At 38.8% G+C, this 19,904-nt stretch overlaps 1 protein-coding gene across 1 annotated transcript in view; it reads right to left on the bottom strand.

The window, feature by feature from the left end:
• The window catches only part of LOC126088544 (DNA topoisomerase I, mitochondrial), a 48,522-nt gene that overhangs the window by 25,090 nt on the left and 3,528 nt on the right, over positions 1-19,904 (bottom strand). The window contains exon 5 of the mRNA XM_049906722.1: positions 11,189-11,424. Coding sequence (XP_049762679.1) covers positions 11,189-11,424 — 236 coding nt within the window. The remainder of the gene's footprint in view (positions 1-11,188; positions 11,425-19,904) is intronic.

Raw genomic sequence — 19,904 nt, forward strand, 5'->3', positions numbered from 1 at the left:
CCCCCATGAACCATGGACCTTGCCGCTGGTGGGGAGGCTTGCGTGCCTCAGCGATACAGATGGCCGAACCGTAGGTGCTACCACAACGGAGGGGTATCTGTTGAGAGGCCAGACAAACATGTGGTTCCTGAAGAGGGGCAGCAGCCTTTTCAGTAGTTGCAGGGGCAACAGTCTGGATGATTGACTGATCTGGCCTTGTAACATTAACCAAAACGGCCTTGCTGTGCTGGTACTGCGAACGGCTGAAAGCAAGGGGAAACTACAGCCGTAATTTTTCCCGAGGACATGCAGCTCTACTGTATGATTAAATGATGATGGCGTCCTCTTGGGTAAAATATTCCGGAGGTAAAATAGTCCCCCATTCGGATCTCCGGGCGGGGACTACTCAGGAGGACGTCGTTATCAGGATAAAGAAAACTGGCGTTCTACGGATCGGAGCGTGGAATGTCAGATCCCTTAATCGGGCAGGTAGGTTAGAAAATTTGAAAAGGGAAATGGATAGGTTAAAGTTAGACATAGTGGGAATTAGTGAAGTTCGGTGGCAGGAGGAACAAGACTTTTGGTCAGGTGATTACAGGGTTATAAATACAAAATCAAATAGGGGTAATGCAGGAGTAGGTTTAATAATGAATAAAAAAATAGGAGTGCGGGTTAGCTACTACAAACAGCATAGTGAACGCATTATTGTGGCCAAGATAGACACAAAGCCCATGCCTACTACAGTAGTACAAGTTTATATGCCAACTACCTCTGCAGATGATGAAGAAATAGATGAAATGTATGACGAGATAAAAGAAATTATTCAGGTAGTGAAAGGAGACGAAAATTTAATAGTCATGGGTGACTGGAATTCGTCAGTAGGAAGAGGGAGAGAAGGAAACATAGTAGGTGAATATGGATTGGGGGGAAGGAATGAAAGAGGAAGCCGCCTTGTAGAATTTTGCACAGAGCACAACTTAATCATAGCCAACACTTGGTTCAAGAATCATAAAAGAAGGTTGTATACGTGGAAGAATCCTGGAGATACTAATAGGTATCAGATAGATTATATAATGGTAAGACAGAGATTTAGGAACCAGGTTTTAAATTGTAAGACATTTCCTGGGGCAGATGTGGATTCTGACCACAATCTACTGGTTATGAACTGCAGATTGAAACTGAAGAAACTGCAAAAAGGTGGGAATTTAAGGAGATGGGACCTGGATAAACTGAAAGAACCAGAGGTTGTAGAGAGTTTCAGGGAGAGCATAAGGGAACAATTGACAGGAATGGGGGAAAGAAATACAGTAGAAGAAGAATGGGTAGCTCTGAGAGATGAAGTAGTGAAGGCAGCAGAGGATCAAGTAGGTAAAAAGACGAGGGCTAATAGAAATCCTTGGGTAACAGAAGAAATATTGAATTTAATTGATGAAAGGAGAAAATACAAAAATGCAGTAAATGAAGCAGGCAAAAAGGAATACAGACGTCTCAAAAATGATATCGACAGGAAGTGCAAAATGGCTAAGCAGGGATGGCTAGAGGACAAATGTAAGGATGTAGAGGCTTGTCTCACTAGGGGTAAGATAGATACTGCCTACAGGAAAATTAAAGAGACCTTTGGAGAGAAGAGAACCACTTGTATGAATATCAAGAGCTCAGATGGCAACCCAGTTCTAAGCAAAGAAGGGAAGGCAGAAAGGTGGAAGGAGTATATAGAGGGTTTATACAAGGGCGATGTACTTGAGGACAGTATTATGGAAATGGAAGAGGATGTAGATGAAGACAAAATGGGAGATAAGATACTGCGTGAAGAGTTTGACAGAGCACTGAAAGACCTGAGTCGAAACAAGGCCCCGGGAGTAGACAACATTCCATTTGAACTACTGATGGCCTCGGGAGAGCCATTCATGACAAAACTCTACCATCTGGTGAGCACGATGTATGAGACAGGCGAAATACCCTCAGACTTCAAGAAGAATATAGTAATTCCAATCCCAAAGAAAGCAGGTGTTGACAGATGTGAAAATTACCGAACTATCAGTTTAATAAGTCACAGCTGCAAAATACTAACGCGAATTCTTTACAGACGAATGGAAAAACTGGTAGAAGCCGACTTAGGGGAAGATCAGTTTGGATTCCGTAGAAATGTTGGAACACGTGAGGCAATACTGACCTTACGACTTATCTTGGAAGAAAGATTAAGGAAAGGCAAACCTACGTTTCTAGCATTTGTAGACTTAGAGAAAGCTTTTGACAATGTTAACTGGAATACTCTCTTTCAAATTCTGAAGGTGGCAGGGGTAAAATACAGGGAGCGAAAGGCTATTTACAGTTTGTACAGAAACCAGATGGCAGTTATAAGAGTCGAGGGGCATGAAAGGGAAGCAGTGGTTGGGAAAGGAGTAAGACAGGGTTGTAGCCTCTCCCCGATGTTATTCAATCTGTATATTGAGCAAGCAGTAAAGGAAACAAAAGAAAAATTCGGAGTAGGTATTAAAATTCATGGAGAAGAAGTAAAAACTTTGAGGTTCGCCGATGACATTGTAATTCTGTCAGAGACAGCAAAGGACTTGGAAGAGCAGTTGAACGGAATGGACAGTGTCTTGAAAGGAGGATATAAGATGAACATCAACAAAAGCAAAACGAGGATAATGGAATGTAGTCAAATTAAGTCGGGTGATGCTGAGGGAATTAGATTAGGAAATGAGACACTTAAAGTAGTAAAGGAGTTTTGCTATTTAGGGAGTAAAATAACCGATGATGGTCGAAGTAGAGAGGATATAAAATGTAGACTGGCAATGGCAAGGAAAGCGTTTCTCAAGAAGAGGAATTTGTTAACATCGAGTATAGATTTAAGTGTCAGGAAGTCGTTTCTGAAAGTATTTGTATGGAGTGTAGCCATGTATGGAAGTGAAACATGGACGATAACTAGTTTGGACAAGAAGAGAATAGAAGCTTTCGAAATGTGGTGCTACAGAAGAATGCTGAAGATAAGGTGGGTAGATCACGTAACTAATGAGGAAGTATTGAATAGGATTGGGGAGAAGAGAAGTTTGTGGCACAACTTGACTAGAAGAAGGGATCGGTTGGTAGGACATGTTTTGAGGCATCAAGGGATCACAAATTTAGCATTGGAGGGTAGTGTGGAGGGTAAAAATCGTAGAGGGAGACCAAGAGATGAATACACTAAGCAGATTCAGAAGGATGTAGGTTGCAGTAGATACTGGGAGATGAAGAAGCTTGCACAGGATAGAGTAGCATGGAGAGCTGCATCAAACCAGTCTCAGGACTGAAGACCACAACAACAACAACATTCTGTAATTCACTTACCACACGTTTATGATCAACCAATGGAAAATTGAGAGTGCAATAATGAAAATGTTCACTTTTCACTGTTAAAGGCATAGCTGAACATGTGAGCTTTTGGCCACAAGGCCTTCTTCTACAGTACACACACACACACACACACACACACACACACAAACCACTGTCTCTGGCCACAGACACATTGGGCTATCTCCACTGAAGAAAGAGGAAGGGATGGGGAGATCTGTCAAGACATACTCAACGAGCCATCTACAATGAAATGACAAAAGTCATGGGATGGCAATATACTCATACACAGATGGTGCTAGCATCGTGCACACAAGGGGTAAAAGGGCAGTGCATTGGCAGAGCTGTCATTTGTGATTCATGTGAAAAGGTTTCCGATTATGGGCACACAACAGGAATTAACAGACTCTGAATGCAGAGTAGTAGTTGGAGCTAGACACATGGGACATTCAGTTTGAGAAAGCAGGGAATTCAATATTCCAAGAGAGTGCTGAGAATACTAAATTTCAGGCATCACCTCTCACCATGTAAAACACAATGGTCAACAACTGAGAGCAGCAGTGTTTGAGTACAGTGATCAGTGCAAACAGAGAAGCAACACAGCGTGAAATACCCACAGAGATCAGTGTGGGATGATGAACATATCCATTAGGACAAGTGGTGAAATCTAGCATTAATGGGCTATGGCAGCAGTCAACTGATGTGCATGCTTTTGCCAACAGCACAACATCGTTTGCAGCGCCCCTCCTGGGCTCATGACCATATCATCTGGACCCTAGACGACTGGAAAACTATGACCTGGTCAGATGAGTCCAGATTTCTGTTGGTAAGAGCTGACTGAAGGGTTCAAGTGTTGCACAGACCCCACAAAGCCACGAATCCAAGCTGTCAACTAGGCAATGGGCAAACTGGTAGTGGCTCCATTATGGTGTGGGCTGTGTTTACGTGGAATGGAATGGGTCCACTGATCCAACTGAACTGATCACTGACTGGAAAAGGTTATGTTCAGCTACAAGGAGACCATTTGCAGCCATTCATGGACTTCCATGTTCCCAAACAATGGAGGAATTTTTATGGATGAAAATGCTCCATGTCACTGGGCCACAATCGTTCACGAATGGTTTGAAGAACTGGACAATTCGACCGAATGAATTGGTTACCCTGATACCCGTCATGAAACTCATTGAAAATTTATGGGACATAATCGAGATGTCAGTTTGTTCACAAAATTCTGCACCGGCAACACTTTCACAATTATAGATGGCTATAGAGGCAGCAAGGCTCAAAATTTCTGCAGAAGACTTCGAACGACTTGTTGAATCCATGCCAAACCGAGTTGCTGCACTATACTGGGCAAAAGGATGTCTGACATGATATTAGGATCCATCCCACGACTTTCATCACCTCAGTGTAGATATTTTCTATGGATGTACATAAATCAAAGAAAACCTGATTACAATGGCCATCTGTATTGAACAAGCACACTCCTATAAATAGTAGTGACCGGATAGTGGTCATTTCGCACTTCATTTGACAGTCAACCTATTAACAGGGGCTAGAAAATTTCCCTTTTTTGCGATAAATACTACAACATAGATGTGAATTCTGCCTCAAAATATGGAAATGCAAAATTATCTAATATACATTATTTTAGAACGAATTGTATCCAAATGAACTATTTTACCAGATATAGTTTGATATAGCTTTATTTTCTGCACATAAAATATAAAAAATGCAACCAATTTTCAGTTACTGGTATCATACAACATCTGGCAAAACCCAATTTGGAAATATAATGTGCATAAGAACCTGCTTGCAAAATAAAAAAAATGCACAAACGCAATGATTATCAATGTGCTAGATGATCTGGTGCCACGGCAGCTGTGGATGATTGAAAGGTTTATTTAAGATATACACGGTAATGCTATTAGACAACAAACAAAACAAAAGATGCACACAAATACACTTTATTGCTCTTCAAAATAGTCTCCACCCGCTACAACATGCTTCTGACAATGTTCGTGCAGCTTCTGGAAACTATCAGCAAAGGCCTCCTGTGGAATCGATCACAGAATGGTTGTCACACGATCTTTGATGGCATTCATGCTCGCACAACATTCACCTTTCATGGCCGCCTTCAAGCGGGGAAACAGGAAGAAGTCCGCAGAAGGCAGATCAGGGGAGTACGGAGGGTGTTCGAGAACAGTCACCATTTTCTGCATCAGGAATTGGCACACACGGATCGCACAGTGTACAGGGGCATTGTCATGAAGCAACATTCATTTTCTAGTCCTGTGCAACTCCAAGCGAACCTGCCGGAAACGCTGTAGTGATAAAGTTCGAAACAGACATAAAATGCAGCGTTAATGGTTTGACCTGCATGAACAAATTCCTTGTGGATGATGCCGTTGAAAGAAGGCGATCAACAGTGTTTTACCACAAAATGGTGGTATTTTTGTTTACTCCATCTCCACCAAGAGAAAACACATGTGCTCCATCAAACAAAAACAGGGCACAGAGTAACATCACTACTATGGGTCTAAGTCCAAGAAGCATGCCATTTGTGTTTTCTTTTGGTCATGGTGACGTGTATTTATGAGGTAATAGTGAGTTACGTAGCGCAACTTAATATACCAACACAAAGAGCCCAACATTTACACCACAAAAAACAACTTTAATACCATCAACAACAGAACTCACCAGACACCAAATTCCTTATGAATGACATATCAGTATCATATAACACAGAAAACACAAAAACACTGGAGACTCAGTGGCCAGAGACAGTGGCCGTGTGTGTGTGTGTGTGTGTGTGTGTGTGTGTGTGTGCGTGTGTGTGTGTGCGTGTGTGTGTGTGCGTGTGTGTGTGTGGGCGCGCGCGCGCGCGCGCGCCTTTGAATGTGTGTATATGTTTTCAGTTTTGGAAAAATGACTTTTTTTGCCCCAAAGCTTAAATGATTAGTAGTGTTTTTCATTGTACCTATCTGGGGCCCAACGCCTTCTCTACATGGTTAGTAGCAATCTACCCTTTTCATATTATTGTTATTTCATGCTGGACTTTCCATTGTCAAGTCATATGAATGTGATACTTTCATGACAGTAAATAAAAAAAAACATACTATTCAATAGATAATTACAATTATTCGTGATGTAAAACATAGTCATAATGTTAAACACGTGCAAGATATATACTTTGCCCCACTTTCTCTGTGCAGTGCACTGATAAGACAATCTGAATACTGAAGATAAAAAAGTCCTTCTGCACTGGAAGAGGAGGGAAAAACTAATTCTTCAACATTCAAAAACTTTGAGGTATCCTCCCAAAATGATTCCATGAAATGAGGAGTAGGAAACATCCTTCTGCCAAAAATTTATTATTTGAGAAGGCACCTGAAAAGACGCTGTAGGTTGAGGTTGACGACCTGTAATACTTGTGACCAGATCAGTTCAAAAAGTCACATTTAACTGAAGGGAATGTGTCTGTGAAATGCCACAAGAACAACACTTCGGTATTACTGACACAGGCATATGAATCCAGTAACATTTCCAGTTTTGATGAAATTAGGGCATTTCATAACTTCAATCCCCCATAAATGTACTCTTTTCAAGGACAGAAACTATGTAAGGGAACAGAGAGCAAGAAAAACATTACATATGAGTGTTGTGCGACAATACTGATGAAAATGAAAAGCTGTTTCCATTAAAAACTGTAACCAGGCATTTTAGAAACATAAAAACTCTGTCACAGAGTTAAACAGCAATTTTTCCCACGTGGAATGTTTCCCTCTATTATATTCAATGCCTGGATTATTGTAGACATTTTTGGAATATTAGGATAATTCCATGTCAACTAACCTACGCTTCCCTCCTCAACCATCATGAATTTTGTTGAACATTTACACATGTCCTCATGAATATTAGTGAAGTTTAATGTTCGTCAAACCAATTCTGGCTGAGTAACAGCCACTTTTTTGACTCCACGTGTGAATTCACGCAAAGCGAGCGTGAATTTCTGGCAAATTTGAGTTGTCATCTCTCAAGCAATATTTTGTCGAAAGAAACTAAACATCTTGAAAAACTTTATGCATTTTGTTACAAATAATAATGAAATGAATTTTACAAGCCATATTCAGCCAGAAAATCGTAGGCAAAATTGTCCAAAAAATTCAAAGTTTGGCTTTTAATAACTCAGCGACTGAAGGTATGATGAATGTGAAACTTGGTATCGCGTAACCTAACAATGTAAGGTTCTCAAATATACAGTTTCATTTACGTATCATTTTTCCAATGCTAAATAAATTAAGTGAAAAGTTGAAGATTTTGTAAGGAGGTCAGAATGTAATGTTTTGGACTGATTTTGCAAAAAACTGTGTTCTATAGAACTTATTTCATTATTCAATGTGGGCTATCAATGCTAAATAATTTGAATCAAAGTTGGGCGCAGGAAATGCGATGCAAAAAAAAAAATGTAAACTTCGGATTCTTATATCTCAGAGTTCACACATGTTGAACATGAAAATTAATACACAATAGATCACTAGCACAAATATGTGGAATACAACATTTCATTCATCTACTACTTTCCAATGGTCTACAAATTTGCCAAAAAGATGACTTCTGTGAAATGGTGAAAATAGGACTCATTTGACACTTCTTTTACCAACACAGTTTTTATTAAAGCTACAAAACTAGTCTCATTCTAGACAACATGTTTTAAGGAGCCCCCTCCCCTGATTCATGGGTTTAATTTCAAATATGTGATAACAATGCTACACAAATTTGGGGCAAAGTAACTGGAAAAATCGCACTATGAATAAAGTCTTAACTTCGGTTTTTGATATTTTTTTGATTAACGGCTTGATAAACATGAAGCTGTGGACAACAACAACTTGTGAACATAAAATTTTCCAATATAAAATGTCATTCATGTACTACTATCCACATTTCTACAAAACCAATTCAAACTTAATTTTTGTAAAAATTACAAAAATAGATCACATTTAATTTGCTTCCAGAAAATTTGTTTTCCATACCTGTTTTTTTCAAACTAATCACAGTCAGAAAGAGCATGCTTTCAAGCAGCCGGAAAATCATGCTCGATTTTTCAATGTATGCTAACAATACCTGAAAATGACCGACAAATTCGAGAGTTGTACGTCGTTTTTATTTTTAAGTTGATAAGTAACAGCTCACTATATAGTGCTGGTCCATGGTGAAGTTTTCACTACCATTTCACAAATGTGAATCAGCAAACTCATCACCATAGGGGTCATGCCCAATAGCTGTGCAGTACCAGCCACGGGTGTGTTTCTTCATCCGCATTCCCAAGCCTGTAATCTGCTTTCTTAATTTAGGTTCCAAAGCCTTATGGTACCTGGCCTATTTACAAAGCCATTTGCTGAGTACCTGAAATCCTCTGTTCATTGTCTGACGACTACTGATAATTTACTCCAGCCGTTTCCATGGTAGACAGCATGTGAAATACGATCACGGCATTATCTCTAAACAATGTCATCACGGACCAATGCAATACAGTAAGATACCACTCGTCAATAATACACAGCAGAACATGGTCAACAGGTTGTTGAAATGTAGCCTGTTATTTTGGTTCATTCCCTCAAATTTGTCCATCATTTTCTAAAAGCAAGTTGAATTTTACTTACTTTTATTTTTAGAAAAATTAAGTTTGAACTGATCTTTTGGAAATTTGGAAAGAAGTATGTGAATGATATTTTATACTGGGTAACCTTACATTGCAAAGTTGTTGAGTCTAAAGTTTCATGTTTATGATTACTTTAATCAGTAAGCTATAAGAAGCCAAAGATAAAACTTTATTCACAGCATGGTTTTTCTGGCTACTTTGCCTCAATTTACGGAGCATTATTAGGCCTGGATGTAAAAATTAATCCCATTGTTTGGGGGGGGGGGGCGCTTGAAAGACATTAGTTAGAAGGACATTAGTTTTGACGCTTTAATAGAAAATTGTATTTATAAATTTATAAATGAAGTGTGGAATGTATCCCATTTTAATCATTTCATACAGATCATCATCTTGTTGATGAATTTGTAGATCATTAGACAAAAGTAACTAAATGAAATTTTGTATCCCAAATCCTCCTGCTTCTGACCTATTGGATATTAAGTTTCATGATCAGCACGTGTTTACTCTATGAGATGTAAAAATTCAAAATTTATATTTCTTCCGTGCCACAATTTGCGTGTCCATGATTCAAATTATCTAGCATTGATAGCTCACACTGGGTAAGCAAAAATTTTTTTGGTCTTTTTTTTTTTTGTTAAAACAATGGTCTTTTAACGAGTCCAGTTTGGAAAGAGTAATAGAACACAGTTCTTTTGCAAAATCAGATCAAAAAGACCACATTTTTCACCTACTTACCAAATCTACTTTCCATTTAATTTATTCCATACTGGAAAGTGGTACAAAAAGAAAACTTTATTTCTGACAACCTTGTGTTGTTGGATTACATACCAAGTTTCATGTTCATCATACCTTTAGTCCCTGAGATATATATGAAGCCAAACATTGAAATTTTCTGGGCAATTTTGCCTACAATTTTCTGGCTGAACATGACTCGCAAAATTCTTTACATTATTTTTTATGAGAATGCATAAAGTGGTACAAGAGGGCCTAATTTCATTTCATCAACAAAATTTTGCCCGAGATAACAGCTCAAATCCACCAGAAATTTACATTCACTCTGCACATGGAGTAAAACAAGCGGCTGTATCTCAGCCAGTATTGCTGCGACAAATGTTAAACTATATCAGTGTTCATGGGAGACGTGTGAATGTTCAATAAAATTTCAGTGAAATCTGTGATAGACAAGCAGGAAAAGGTTCTGAAATTAATGGAATGACCTACTGTATAGTAGTTTATTGTAAAGTTGAAGCAGAGACAGACACATTGTTCTTATTACTGACAGTTAATCTGCACATCCAAACGCAACATCATTTGCTCTTTCCCTTGCAAACTGCCCAAGTCACTTATACTTCTGGACCTCAGCATAATTCACCCCATGAAAGCAAGAGTATGGCTGCTGTGCAGAAATCAATTTCATTCCTCAAAAGAAAGACAGACCTGAAAAATTAACATTTTACAGACCACACACGTTACTGCGTGGAATGCTTTGATTCAACACATGGCATTGAACTGTTTCTCTTGAAGACTACATGTCCAATAAGTTCTGCTGTAACCGTGCATGGACTTGATACTGTTACCAGCTATTTTTACTTATTTCGGTCAGTTTTTGCAGCATTACGTGATTACATATACTCCATAGCTCTGAAAAATGATTTGTCCAAAATCCAGAAAAGTTTTCTTGTTAATATGCTTTCCATGTCTCAGCATGTGTAATACTATTTGAGTTACCTTGACTCCTTAAATTATTTTCATTCTGTCAACGGTTGAGGTTTTCGTAACCACATAAGAAGTGTTGCCTGTTAGCACTCGTATCAGGGTCTTGGTCTGATAGTCATTTAATAATTTTTCTGGTGGTTTACCACATGGGCATAGTCAAAGATTCACCCTCTATTGGCAGTGAACTAAAGTTGAGCCACTTGTGCTGGCAAAACATCAAACAATCCACTAAACAACCAACAGCCAAATACCCTAAGATGGCATCAACAGGCAACAAGTCAATATCTGCATACCATTATCTTCATCCTAGTGTTATCTTCAAATCAAGATACTGGTAGTGACTTTACATGCAACAAAATAGTTGTCCCCAGATACGTGTTAGAAAGGCTTTCACTGTAAATGAACCCACCCTCAATGAATCCTCTCATATATATTGTAGATTTTTTAAATACTAATCAAAATTATGTGTCAGTAATAAAAAGTTTTTGCAATAAATACCTTTGTCCTTTTGGTCCTTTTCTTTACTTCTGTGTTTCTCCTTGTCACTGTGCTTCTTATCAGAGCTAGAGCTAACTTTTTCCTTACTTGAACTACTGTGCCTTTCTTTATCCTTGCTAGAGGAGGAACTGTGCTTATCTCTGTCCTTCTCCTTGTCGCGATGAGAAGAACTGCTATGCCGATCCTTGTCCTTATCTTTACTCGAGCTGTTGCTGCTGTGTTTGTCTTTGTCTTTGCTGTGTTATCAAACATATGAAATCAGTATTAAAATAATGCGCTATTTGCAAATAATCTGTAAGAGATCAGCATACAATATATGTTGATCATTAAGTTGAAAATGAAACTTAAGTTAGTAAGTAAACACACTGAAAATCCTGATTTTCAAAAGGTGGCTTTTCTTGGTATAACTGTTGAAGCAAAAGCAGTCTGCAAGACCCTGTGGGCGGTTTCTACATTTAGTATCCAGAGGGGATGGAATTTGACTTTTAATTTAAAATATCTCATAACAGCATTTCAAAACAGTTTTGTCACAGTCTCAGAGAAACCAATATTGAGAAAATAGAGGCCTTCAGGGTTTCCAATTAAAATCTGTTAAATACAAGAACAGTCTAGAACATAAATCAAACATACAAATACATACAACCCCCATTAAAAATACCCACATTTATAATTAGTAATATTTATCTTCTACCTTGTCACCATGTAATAACCGCATAGCTAAAAATTAAATACCATTATATGTTCATAAAAGTATTCATATTGATTATAAAATATGAAACTTGCCCCAAAATAGTACTTACATCAATCATTACCTGGAGTCACAAATAATAAAAAAGAAACCAAAGACTTTGACTTATGGTCATTATATGTAATTAGAAATTTATATTTCTTAAGAAATATGTCTCCCCCCATGAACAATGGACCTTGCCACTGGTGGGGAGGCTTGCATGCCTCAACGATACAGGTAGCTGTACCACAGGTGCAAACACAACAGAAGGGTGTCTGTTGAGAGGCCAGACGAACATATGGTTCCTGAAGAAGGGCAGCAGCCTTTTCAGTAGTTGCAAAAGCAATAGTCTGGATGATTGACTGATCTGGCCTTGTAACATTAACCAAAACAGCCTTGCTGTGCTGGTACTGTCAGCAGCTGAAAGCAATGGGAAACTACAGCCATAATTTTTCCCGAGGGCATGCAGCTTTGTTGTATGGTTAAATGATGATAGCATCCTCTTGGGTAAAATATTCTGGAGATAAAATAGTCCCCCATTCGTATCTCCAGATGGGTACTACTCAGGATGATGATATCAGGAGAAACAAAACTGGCGTTCCATGGATCGAAGAATGGAATGTCAGATCCCTTAATTGCAAGTTAGGTTAGAAAATTTAAAAAGGGAAATGCATATGTTACAGTTAGATCTAGTGAGAATTTGTGAAGTTCAGTGACAACAGGAACAAGACTTTAGGTCAGGTGAACACATGGTTATAAATACAAAATCAAATAGCGGTAATGCAGAAAAAGGTTTAATAACAAATGAAAAAAATAGGAGCACGGCTAAGCTACTATGAACAGCATAGTCAATGCAATATCGTAGCCAAGATAGACACGAAGCCCACGCCTAGCACAGTAGTACAAGTTTATATGCCTACTAGCTCTGCAGATGAAGAGATTAAAGACATGGATAATGAGATAAAATAAATCATTCAGATAGTGAGCGGAGACGGAAATTTAATAGTCATAGTGGACTGGAATTCAATAGCAGGAAAAGAAAGAGAAAGAAAGAGAAGGAAAAATAGTAGATGAATATGGAATGGGGTTATGGAATCAAAGAGGAAGCCGCCTGGTAGAATTTTGCTCAGAGTATAACTTAATCATAGCTAACACTTGGTTTAAGAATCATGAAAGGAGGTTGTATGTGAGGAAGAGAATTGGAGACACTGGAAGGTTTTAGATAGATTATATAATGGTAAGACAGAGTTAGGAACCAGGTTTGTAAGATATTTCCAGGGGCACTCGGACCACAATTTATTGGTTATGAACTGTAGACTAAAACTGAAGAAACTGCAAAAAGGTAGGAATTTAAGGAGATGGGAACTGCGTAAACTGAAAGAACCAAAGGTTGTAGGGAGTTTCAGAGAGAGCATTTGAGAACGATTGACAAGAACAGGGGAAGGAAACACAGTAGAAGAAGAATGGGTAGCTGTTGTTGTCGTTGTTGTGGTCTTCAGTCCTGAGACTGGTTTGATGCAGATCTCCATGCTACTATATCCTGTGCAAGCTTCTTCATCTCCCAGTACCTACTGCAACCTACATCCTTCTGAATCTGCTTAGTGTATTCATCTCTTGGTCTCCCCCTACGATTTTTACCCTCCACGCTGCCCTCCAATACTAAATTGGTGATCCCTTGATGCCTCAGAACATGTCCTACCAGCTGATCCCTTCTTCTGGTCAAGTTGTGCCACAAACTTCTCTTCTCCCCAATCCTATTCAATACTTCCTCATTAGTTATGTGATCTACCCATCTAATCTTCAGCATTCTTCTGTAGCACCACATTTCCAAAGCTTCTATTCTCTTCTTGTCCAAACTAGTTATCGTCCATGTTTCACTTCCATACATGGCTACACTCCATACAAATACTTTCAGAAATGACTTCCTGACACTTAAATCTATACTCGATGTTAACAAATTTCTCTTCTTCAGAAACGCTTTCCTTGCCATTGCCAGTCTACATTTTATATCCTCTCTACTTCGTCCATCATCAGTTATTTTGCTCCCCAAATAGCAAAACTCCTTTACTACTTTAAGCTTTCAGAGATGAAATAGTGGAAGGCGGTAGGGGATCAAGCAGGTAAAAAGACGTCAGATAGTTGAAATCCTTGGGTAACAGAAGAGATACTGAATTTAATTGATGAAAGGAGAAAATATAAAAATGCAGTAAATAAAGCAGGCAAAAAGGAATATAAATGTCTCAAAAATTAGATAGACAGGAAGTCAAAATCACTAATCAGGGATGGCTAGAGGACAAATGTAAAGATGTAGAGGCATATTTCACTATGGGTAAAATAGATACTGCCTACAGGAAAATTAAAGAGACCTTTGGAGAAACAAGAACCACTTGTATGAATACCAAGAGCTCAGATGGAAAACCAGTTCTAAGCCACGAAGGGAAAGCAGAAAGGTGAAAGGAGTACATAGATGGCCTATACAAGGGTGATGGCTTCAACTTTTGTAGCCTGTCTTCCTCAGTTGCGTGTAATATTACGTATATTGATAATTTTTACTTATGGATCGTCTGACAGCAACTGAAGAAAACACAATTTTAGTGCCATGCGCGTTTCGCCTTTATTTTCTGCAAGGCATCATCAGTGGCAGGTTGTGCGGACAATTTCTTACATATTACACTCCTGTTGCATTTTTGGTGTTGTTCTTCTTCTAATAAATGCCAGTTTGTGGTGTTTTCCACACATTCCACAGCACTATGAACTAAACGCTTGTTTCAATGCAATGATGAAAATGAAATGGGAGATATGACACAGTGTGACGAGTTTGACAGAGCAGTGAAAGACCTGAGTCGAAACAAGGCCCCGGGAGTACACAACATTCCATTAGAACTACTGATAGCCTTGGGAGAGCCAGCCCTGACAAAACTCTACCATCTGGTGAGAAAAATTTATGAGACAGGTAAAATACCCTCTAACTTCAAGAAGAATATAATAATTCCAATCTAAAAAAAAAAAAAAAAGCAGGTGTTGACAGTTGTGAAAATTATTGAACTATCAGTTTAATAAGCCACAGCTGCAAAATACTAACATGAATTCTTTACAGACGAATGGAGAAACTGGTAGAAGCAGACCTCGGGGAAGATCAGTTTGGATTTCGTAGAAATGTTGGAACATGTGAGGCAATACTGGCCCTACAACTTATCTTAGAAGATACATTAAGGAAAGACAAACCCACATTTCTAGCATTTGTAGACTTAGAGAAAGCTTTTGACAATATTGACTGGCACACTCTCTGCCTCTTCTGAAGGTGGCAGGGGTCAAATACAAGGAACAAAACACTACTTACAATTTGTACAGAAACCAGATGGCAGTTATAACAGTCAAGGGGCATGAAAGGGAAGCAGAGGTTGGGAAGGGAGTGAGACATGGTTGTGGGCTATCCCTAATGTTATTCAATCTGTATATTGAGCAAGCAGTAAGGGGAAAAAAAATTTTTTTTTCAGTAGGAAATAAAATCCATGGACAAGATATAAAAACTGTGAGGTTTGGGGGATGACATTGTAATTCTGTCAGAGATAGCAAAGGACCTCGAAGAGCAGTTGAATGGAAAAGACAGTGTCTTGAAAAGAGGTTATAAGATGAACATCAACAACACAAAATGAGGATAATGGAATGTAGTCAAATTAAATCAGGTGATGCTGAGGGAATTACATTAGGAAATAAAGCACTTAAAGTAGTAGACGAGTATTGCTATTTAGGGAGCAAAATAACTGACGATGGTCGAAGTAGAGAGGATATAAAATGTAGACTGGCCATGGCAAGGAATGCGTTTCTGACAAAGAGAAATTTTTTAACATCGAGTATAGATTAAAGTGTCAGGAAGTCTTTTCTGAAAATATTTGTATGGAGTGTAGCAATGTATGGAAGTGAAACGTGAACGATAAGTAGTTTAGACAAGAAGAAAACAGATGCTTTCAAAACGTGGTGCTGCAGAAGAATGCTGAAGATTAGATGGATAGATCACATAACTAATGAGGAGGTACTGAATAGAATTGGGGAGAAGAGGAATTCGTGGCACAACTTGACTAGACGAATGGATCAGTTGGTAGGACATGTTCTGAGGCATCAAGTGAGCACCAGTTTAGTATTGGTGGGAAGCATGGAGGGTAAAAATTGTAGAGGGGGACCAACAGATGAATACACTAAGCAGATTCTGAAGGATGTATGTTGCAGTAGGTACTTGGAGATGATGAAGCTTGCACAAGATACGGTAGCATGGAGAGCTGCATCAAACCAGTCTTTGAACTGAAGACCACCACCACCACCACCACCACCACCACCACCACCACCACCAACAACAACAACAACAACAACAACAAGATATATTTTTGACAGTACATCAGAGAAATTCATTTGGCAAGCAGAAGGAGGGAATATATCTTTAGGTGATTTTTCTTTCTAAATCCGGCAACCCGCGAGCAATTTTCCAATTCACAGATAATTTTATTTGTTACGATTGTTTAAGCGAATGTAACAAGAAAAACAAAAATTGAACTTACAAGTAATTTTTAATTGATATTTAACACACATAATGTGGTAAATGCAAAAATCCTATTCAATATTATAAATGCAGGAGAAACTTATCAACAATTTTTCTGTGTGTGGTATATCCTAAAAGGAAGGTTGCATACACAAGCTAATGTAAATGGTTACAAAATTGCTGGAGCAAGAAGATATATTTGTAGGCTGTCATTGAGACTTGCAAATGAGTAAAATGCGATTCCCGATGTTCCAGAGCAACAAAAAAAAGATTCAATGGGGAAATACTGACTTCTGATGTACAAGTAGTCCAGAAATTATATCGGGCACAATAACAATGTGCTCTGTAGATTTGTATGGAAAGAGATGAATGCACTGTTTGTATAACCACAGCTGATCGGGTAAAGCTTACTTTGTGTGCCTGTGACTGTTTTAACAATAAATTAGTTCTTATACATTATGCCTTGAGAAAAACAAATATTCGTTTTTGCCTCACCAATCGAGATTTCAGTGATGTTTCGTCATCTTCAGTGAGTTCCCTTAATTTTTCTACCTACCAGTTAGCAGAAGTAACATGAGAAAACCTATAGTTTGGGAATGTCTGAAAAGCATTAGACTCAGTATCACACCCACACTTAATGTCAAAATTATGATCATATGAGGTACCAAGTGAAATTTGTGACTACAATAAGGACTTTTTGGCAGGGAGGACACAGCATGTTATTTTGGATGGAGTGTCATTGTCAAATGCAGGTAAAAGTAACTTCAGACGTATCCACGGAAGTGTGTTGGGGCCCTTGCTGTTCAAGTTACACATTAATGACCTTGCAGACAATAGTAATTGTAGCAACAGGCAATATTAATTGTAACCTCAGACATTTGAAGATGATGCGTCATCTATAATGTAGCACTGTCTAAAAGAAGCTGCATAAACATTCAGTGAAATGTTAATAAGATTTCAAAGTGGTGCAACGATTGGTAACTTGCTTTAATTGTGCAAAAAACATAGTATCCTATGACTATAATGTAAATGAGTCACAGCTGGAATTGGCCAACTCATACAAATATCTGGGTGTAACCTTTGTAGGGATATAAAATGGAATGATCACGTAGGATCAGTTGTGGGTAAAGCAAGTGGTAAACTTCATTTTATTGGTAGAATACTAGGGAAGTGCAATCAGTCTACAAACGCGACTACCTACAAATCACTCGTGTGACCCATTCTGGACTATTGCTCGATTGAGGATGCAACCTGTACCAATTGCAGACGGCCACTGAAAAACAGAAGATTAGAGTTAAAAGCTCCAAAACTAATTGAATACCTAAATTTGGATAGTTAGATGGGGATTTAAACAATTGTCCTCATAACTGCGAGTCCGGTGTGCTAACAATGGCGTCATGTCACTTGGCAACAGTCACTGAAGTTGCAGGTTAAAAGCATTTTGCTGGGATATTATGTGGAGAAGAAGTCACATATTATGCTTTTTTGAGGGCCAAAAATATATCAATTCGACCTGTGAACTGTTTGTTCTATTAATTTCATAATTTCTACTGATAAAACAAATTAACTGAGTGAAGAAAAAAAAATTGCACAAAACCACATACGAAACAAACCTTGTTCCAGGCAGTTGCCTAGTAGACTGCTGAGCTAAAAGTGCATTACACTACAGTTGCCACCATTTAGGTACACCTTGCTGGTCTTGACTCCACATCATAAAATCAAGTGCCTAGTGTAGGTCTACAATAAATGCTACAAAAGTCGCAGCAGGGTCGGTCGGTCGGTCTCTCTCCTTAGGCTAAGTGTCAAAAAGGTGTCAATCCTTCTACTAAACTCACAGTTACAAGAGTTCTTTATTTTTATGAGCAGGTCTGGGACTGCCTCCTGCATAACATGATGGTTAGTTCACACGGCAGAAACAGCCATTTTTTGGGCTGTCATGTGTACAATGTAGTGGGAGGAAGCAAGAGCACCTGTAAAGTAAAATAGTTCTGGGGGGGGGGGGGGGGGCTAGAACTGGGGTTATGGAGTATTTTGCAAGATGAATGGTGACCTACAAGTACCCACAAAAAATTTCCACTTCTGACCCTGTTAAAAATCTGCATAATGCTGACTTTTAAATCATTTTCTTGACAGAAAAACACCTGATGACTAATTTTTTTCCTTTTCCTATGACCTGGGGCCCAGGTATGGGCAGACTTGTGAAGGAGCATAAAACAATTCTAAGTGAAGAAGCATAATGTCAAGTTATAACATCACGAACATGGCACAGTATCTGCATACCTTTGTCAAGAAATGGACAGTGTGCTTTCATTACATGCCAAAATATTATCACGGTGTTTGGTAAGGGAAATGAAATTGGCCTTGATCATTTCAAGAAATTATGCAAAAATAGGTGCCCAAACAGTCACCTTTCTTGATCTGAGCTTTTAAAACAACACTGCTTAAATCTACTTTGAATTAAAAGACATACAATACATTACTGGAATATCTGATACATTTTAACCAGTTGCTACTCACCGTATAGCAGAGATGCTGAGTTACAGAGAGGGGGGAAGAAAATAAAAAAACCTGTCACACAATAAGCTTCGGCCAACAAGGCCTTTGTCAAAAAGAGGAAAAAAGAGAGAGAGAGAGAGAGAGAGAGAGAGAGAGAGAGAGAGAGATAAGTTGCAAAATAAAAGATGGCAGGAAGACTAAAGGGCACTTTGTACTAAAATTAAAATTTACCTCCCCAGGCATCATATGGCAGTAAGATAAGAGAGAAAGAGTAATCAGGTGTTACGAAAAATACACACGTCTTGTTCGAGGGAGTAGGATGTCAGCAGCATAAGAAGGAAAAGACCATGGGGGAATATTTTTACTTTGTCCTACAACTCTTAATTTGACCCGTGGTACTGGGAGAAATTCCTAATTAATTTCTGTTTTCGCAGTTGCTTCAACACTTTTCCTCTCTCCACCCTTTTACCACTTTGATAATCTACTTCAAACCTTTTCTTGTTGTGGGTGCATATTTACACAATAAGAAGACCTTTATTCATATTTTTACAGTATCTGAGAGTGGTTAAAATGTAAAATCAAGCAACTGAAATCCAGAATGGAATGTAGCAATGAAAAGAATAGTTGCTACTCATCATACAGCAGAGAAATTGTGTCACAGACAAGCACAACAAAAAGACTGTCACACAATAAGCTTTTGTGGAACAAGGTCTTTGTCAAACACAACCCCCCCCCCCCACACACACACACACAACCACTATCTCTATCAGCTGAAGCAGTGTATGATGGGAGAGGCAATTGGGTGGATGTAAGGAAGAGGTGGGGGGCAGGGAGGGAGAGGGATAGCAGGGTAATGGTGGGGGACATTCAAGTGCTGTTGCGGAGCTTGCAGGGATAAGATGGAGAGAGGGTAGGCCAGCTAAGTGCAGTCGGGAGGTTAGACGGAGGGCAGGAAAAAT

The sequence above is a fragment of the Schistocerca cancellata genome, chromosome 6, assembly GCF_023864275.1.
Source record: "Schistocerca cancellata isolate TAMUIC-IGC-003103 chromosome 6, iqSchCanc2.1, whole genome shotgun sequence".
In the NCBI taxonomy this organism is placed as follows: domain Eukaryota; kingdom Metazoa; phylum Arthropoda; class Insecta; order Orthoptera; family Acrididae; genus Schistocerca; species Schistocerca cancellata.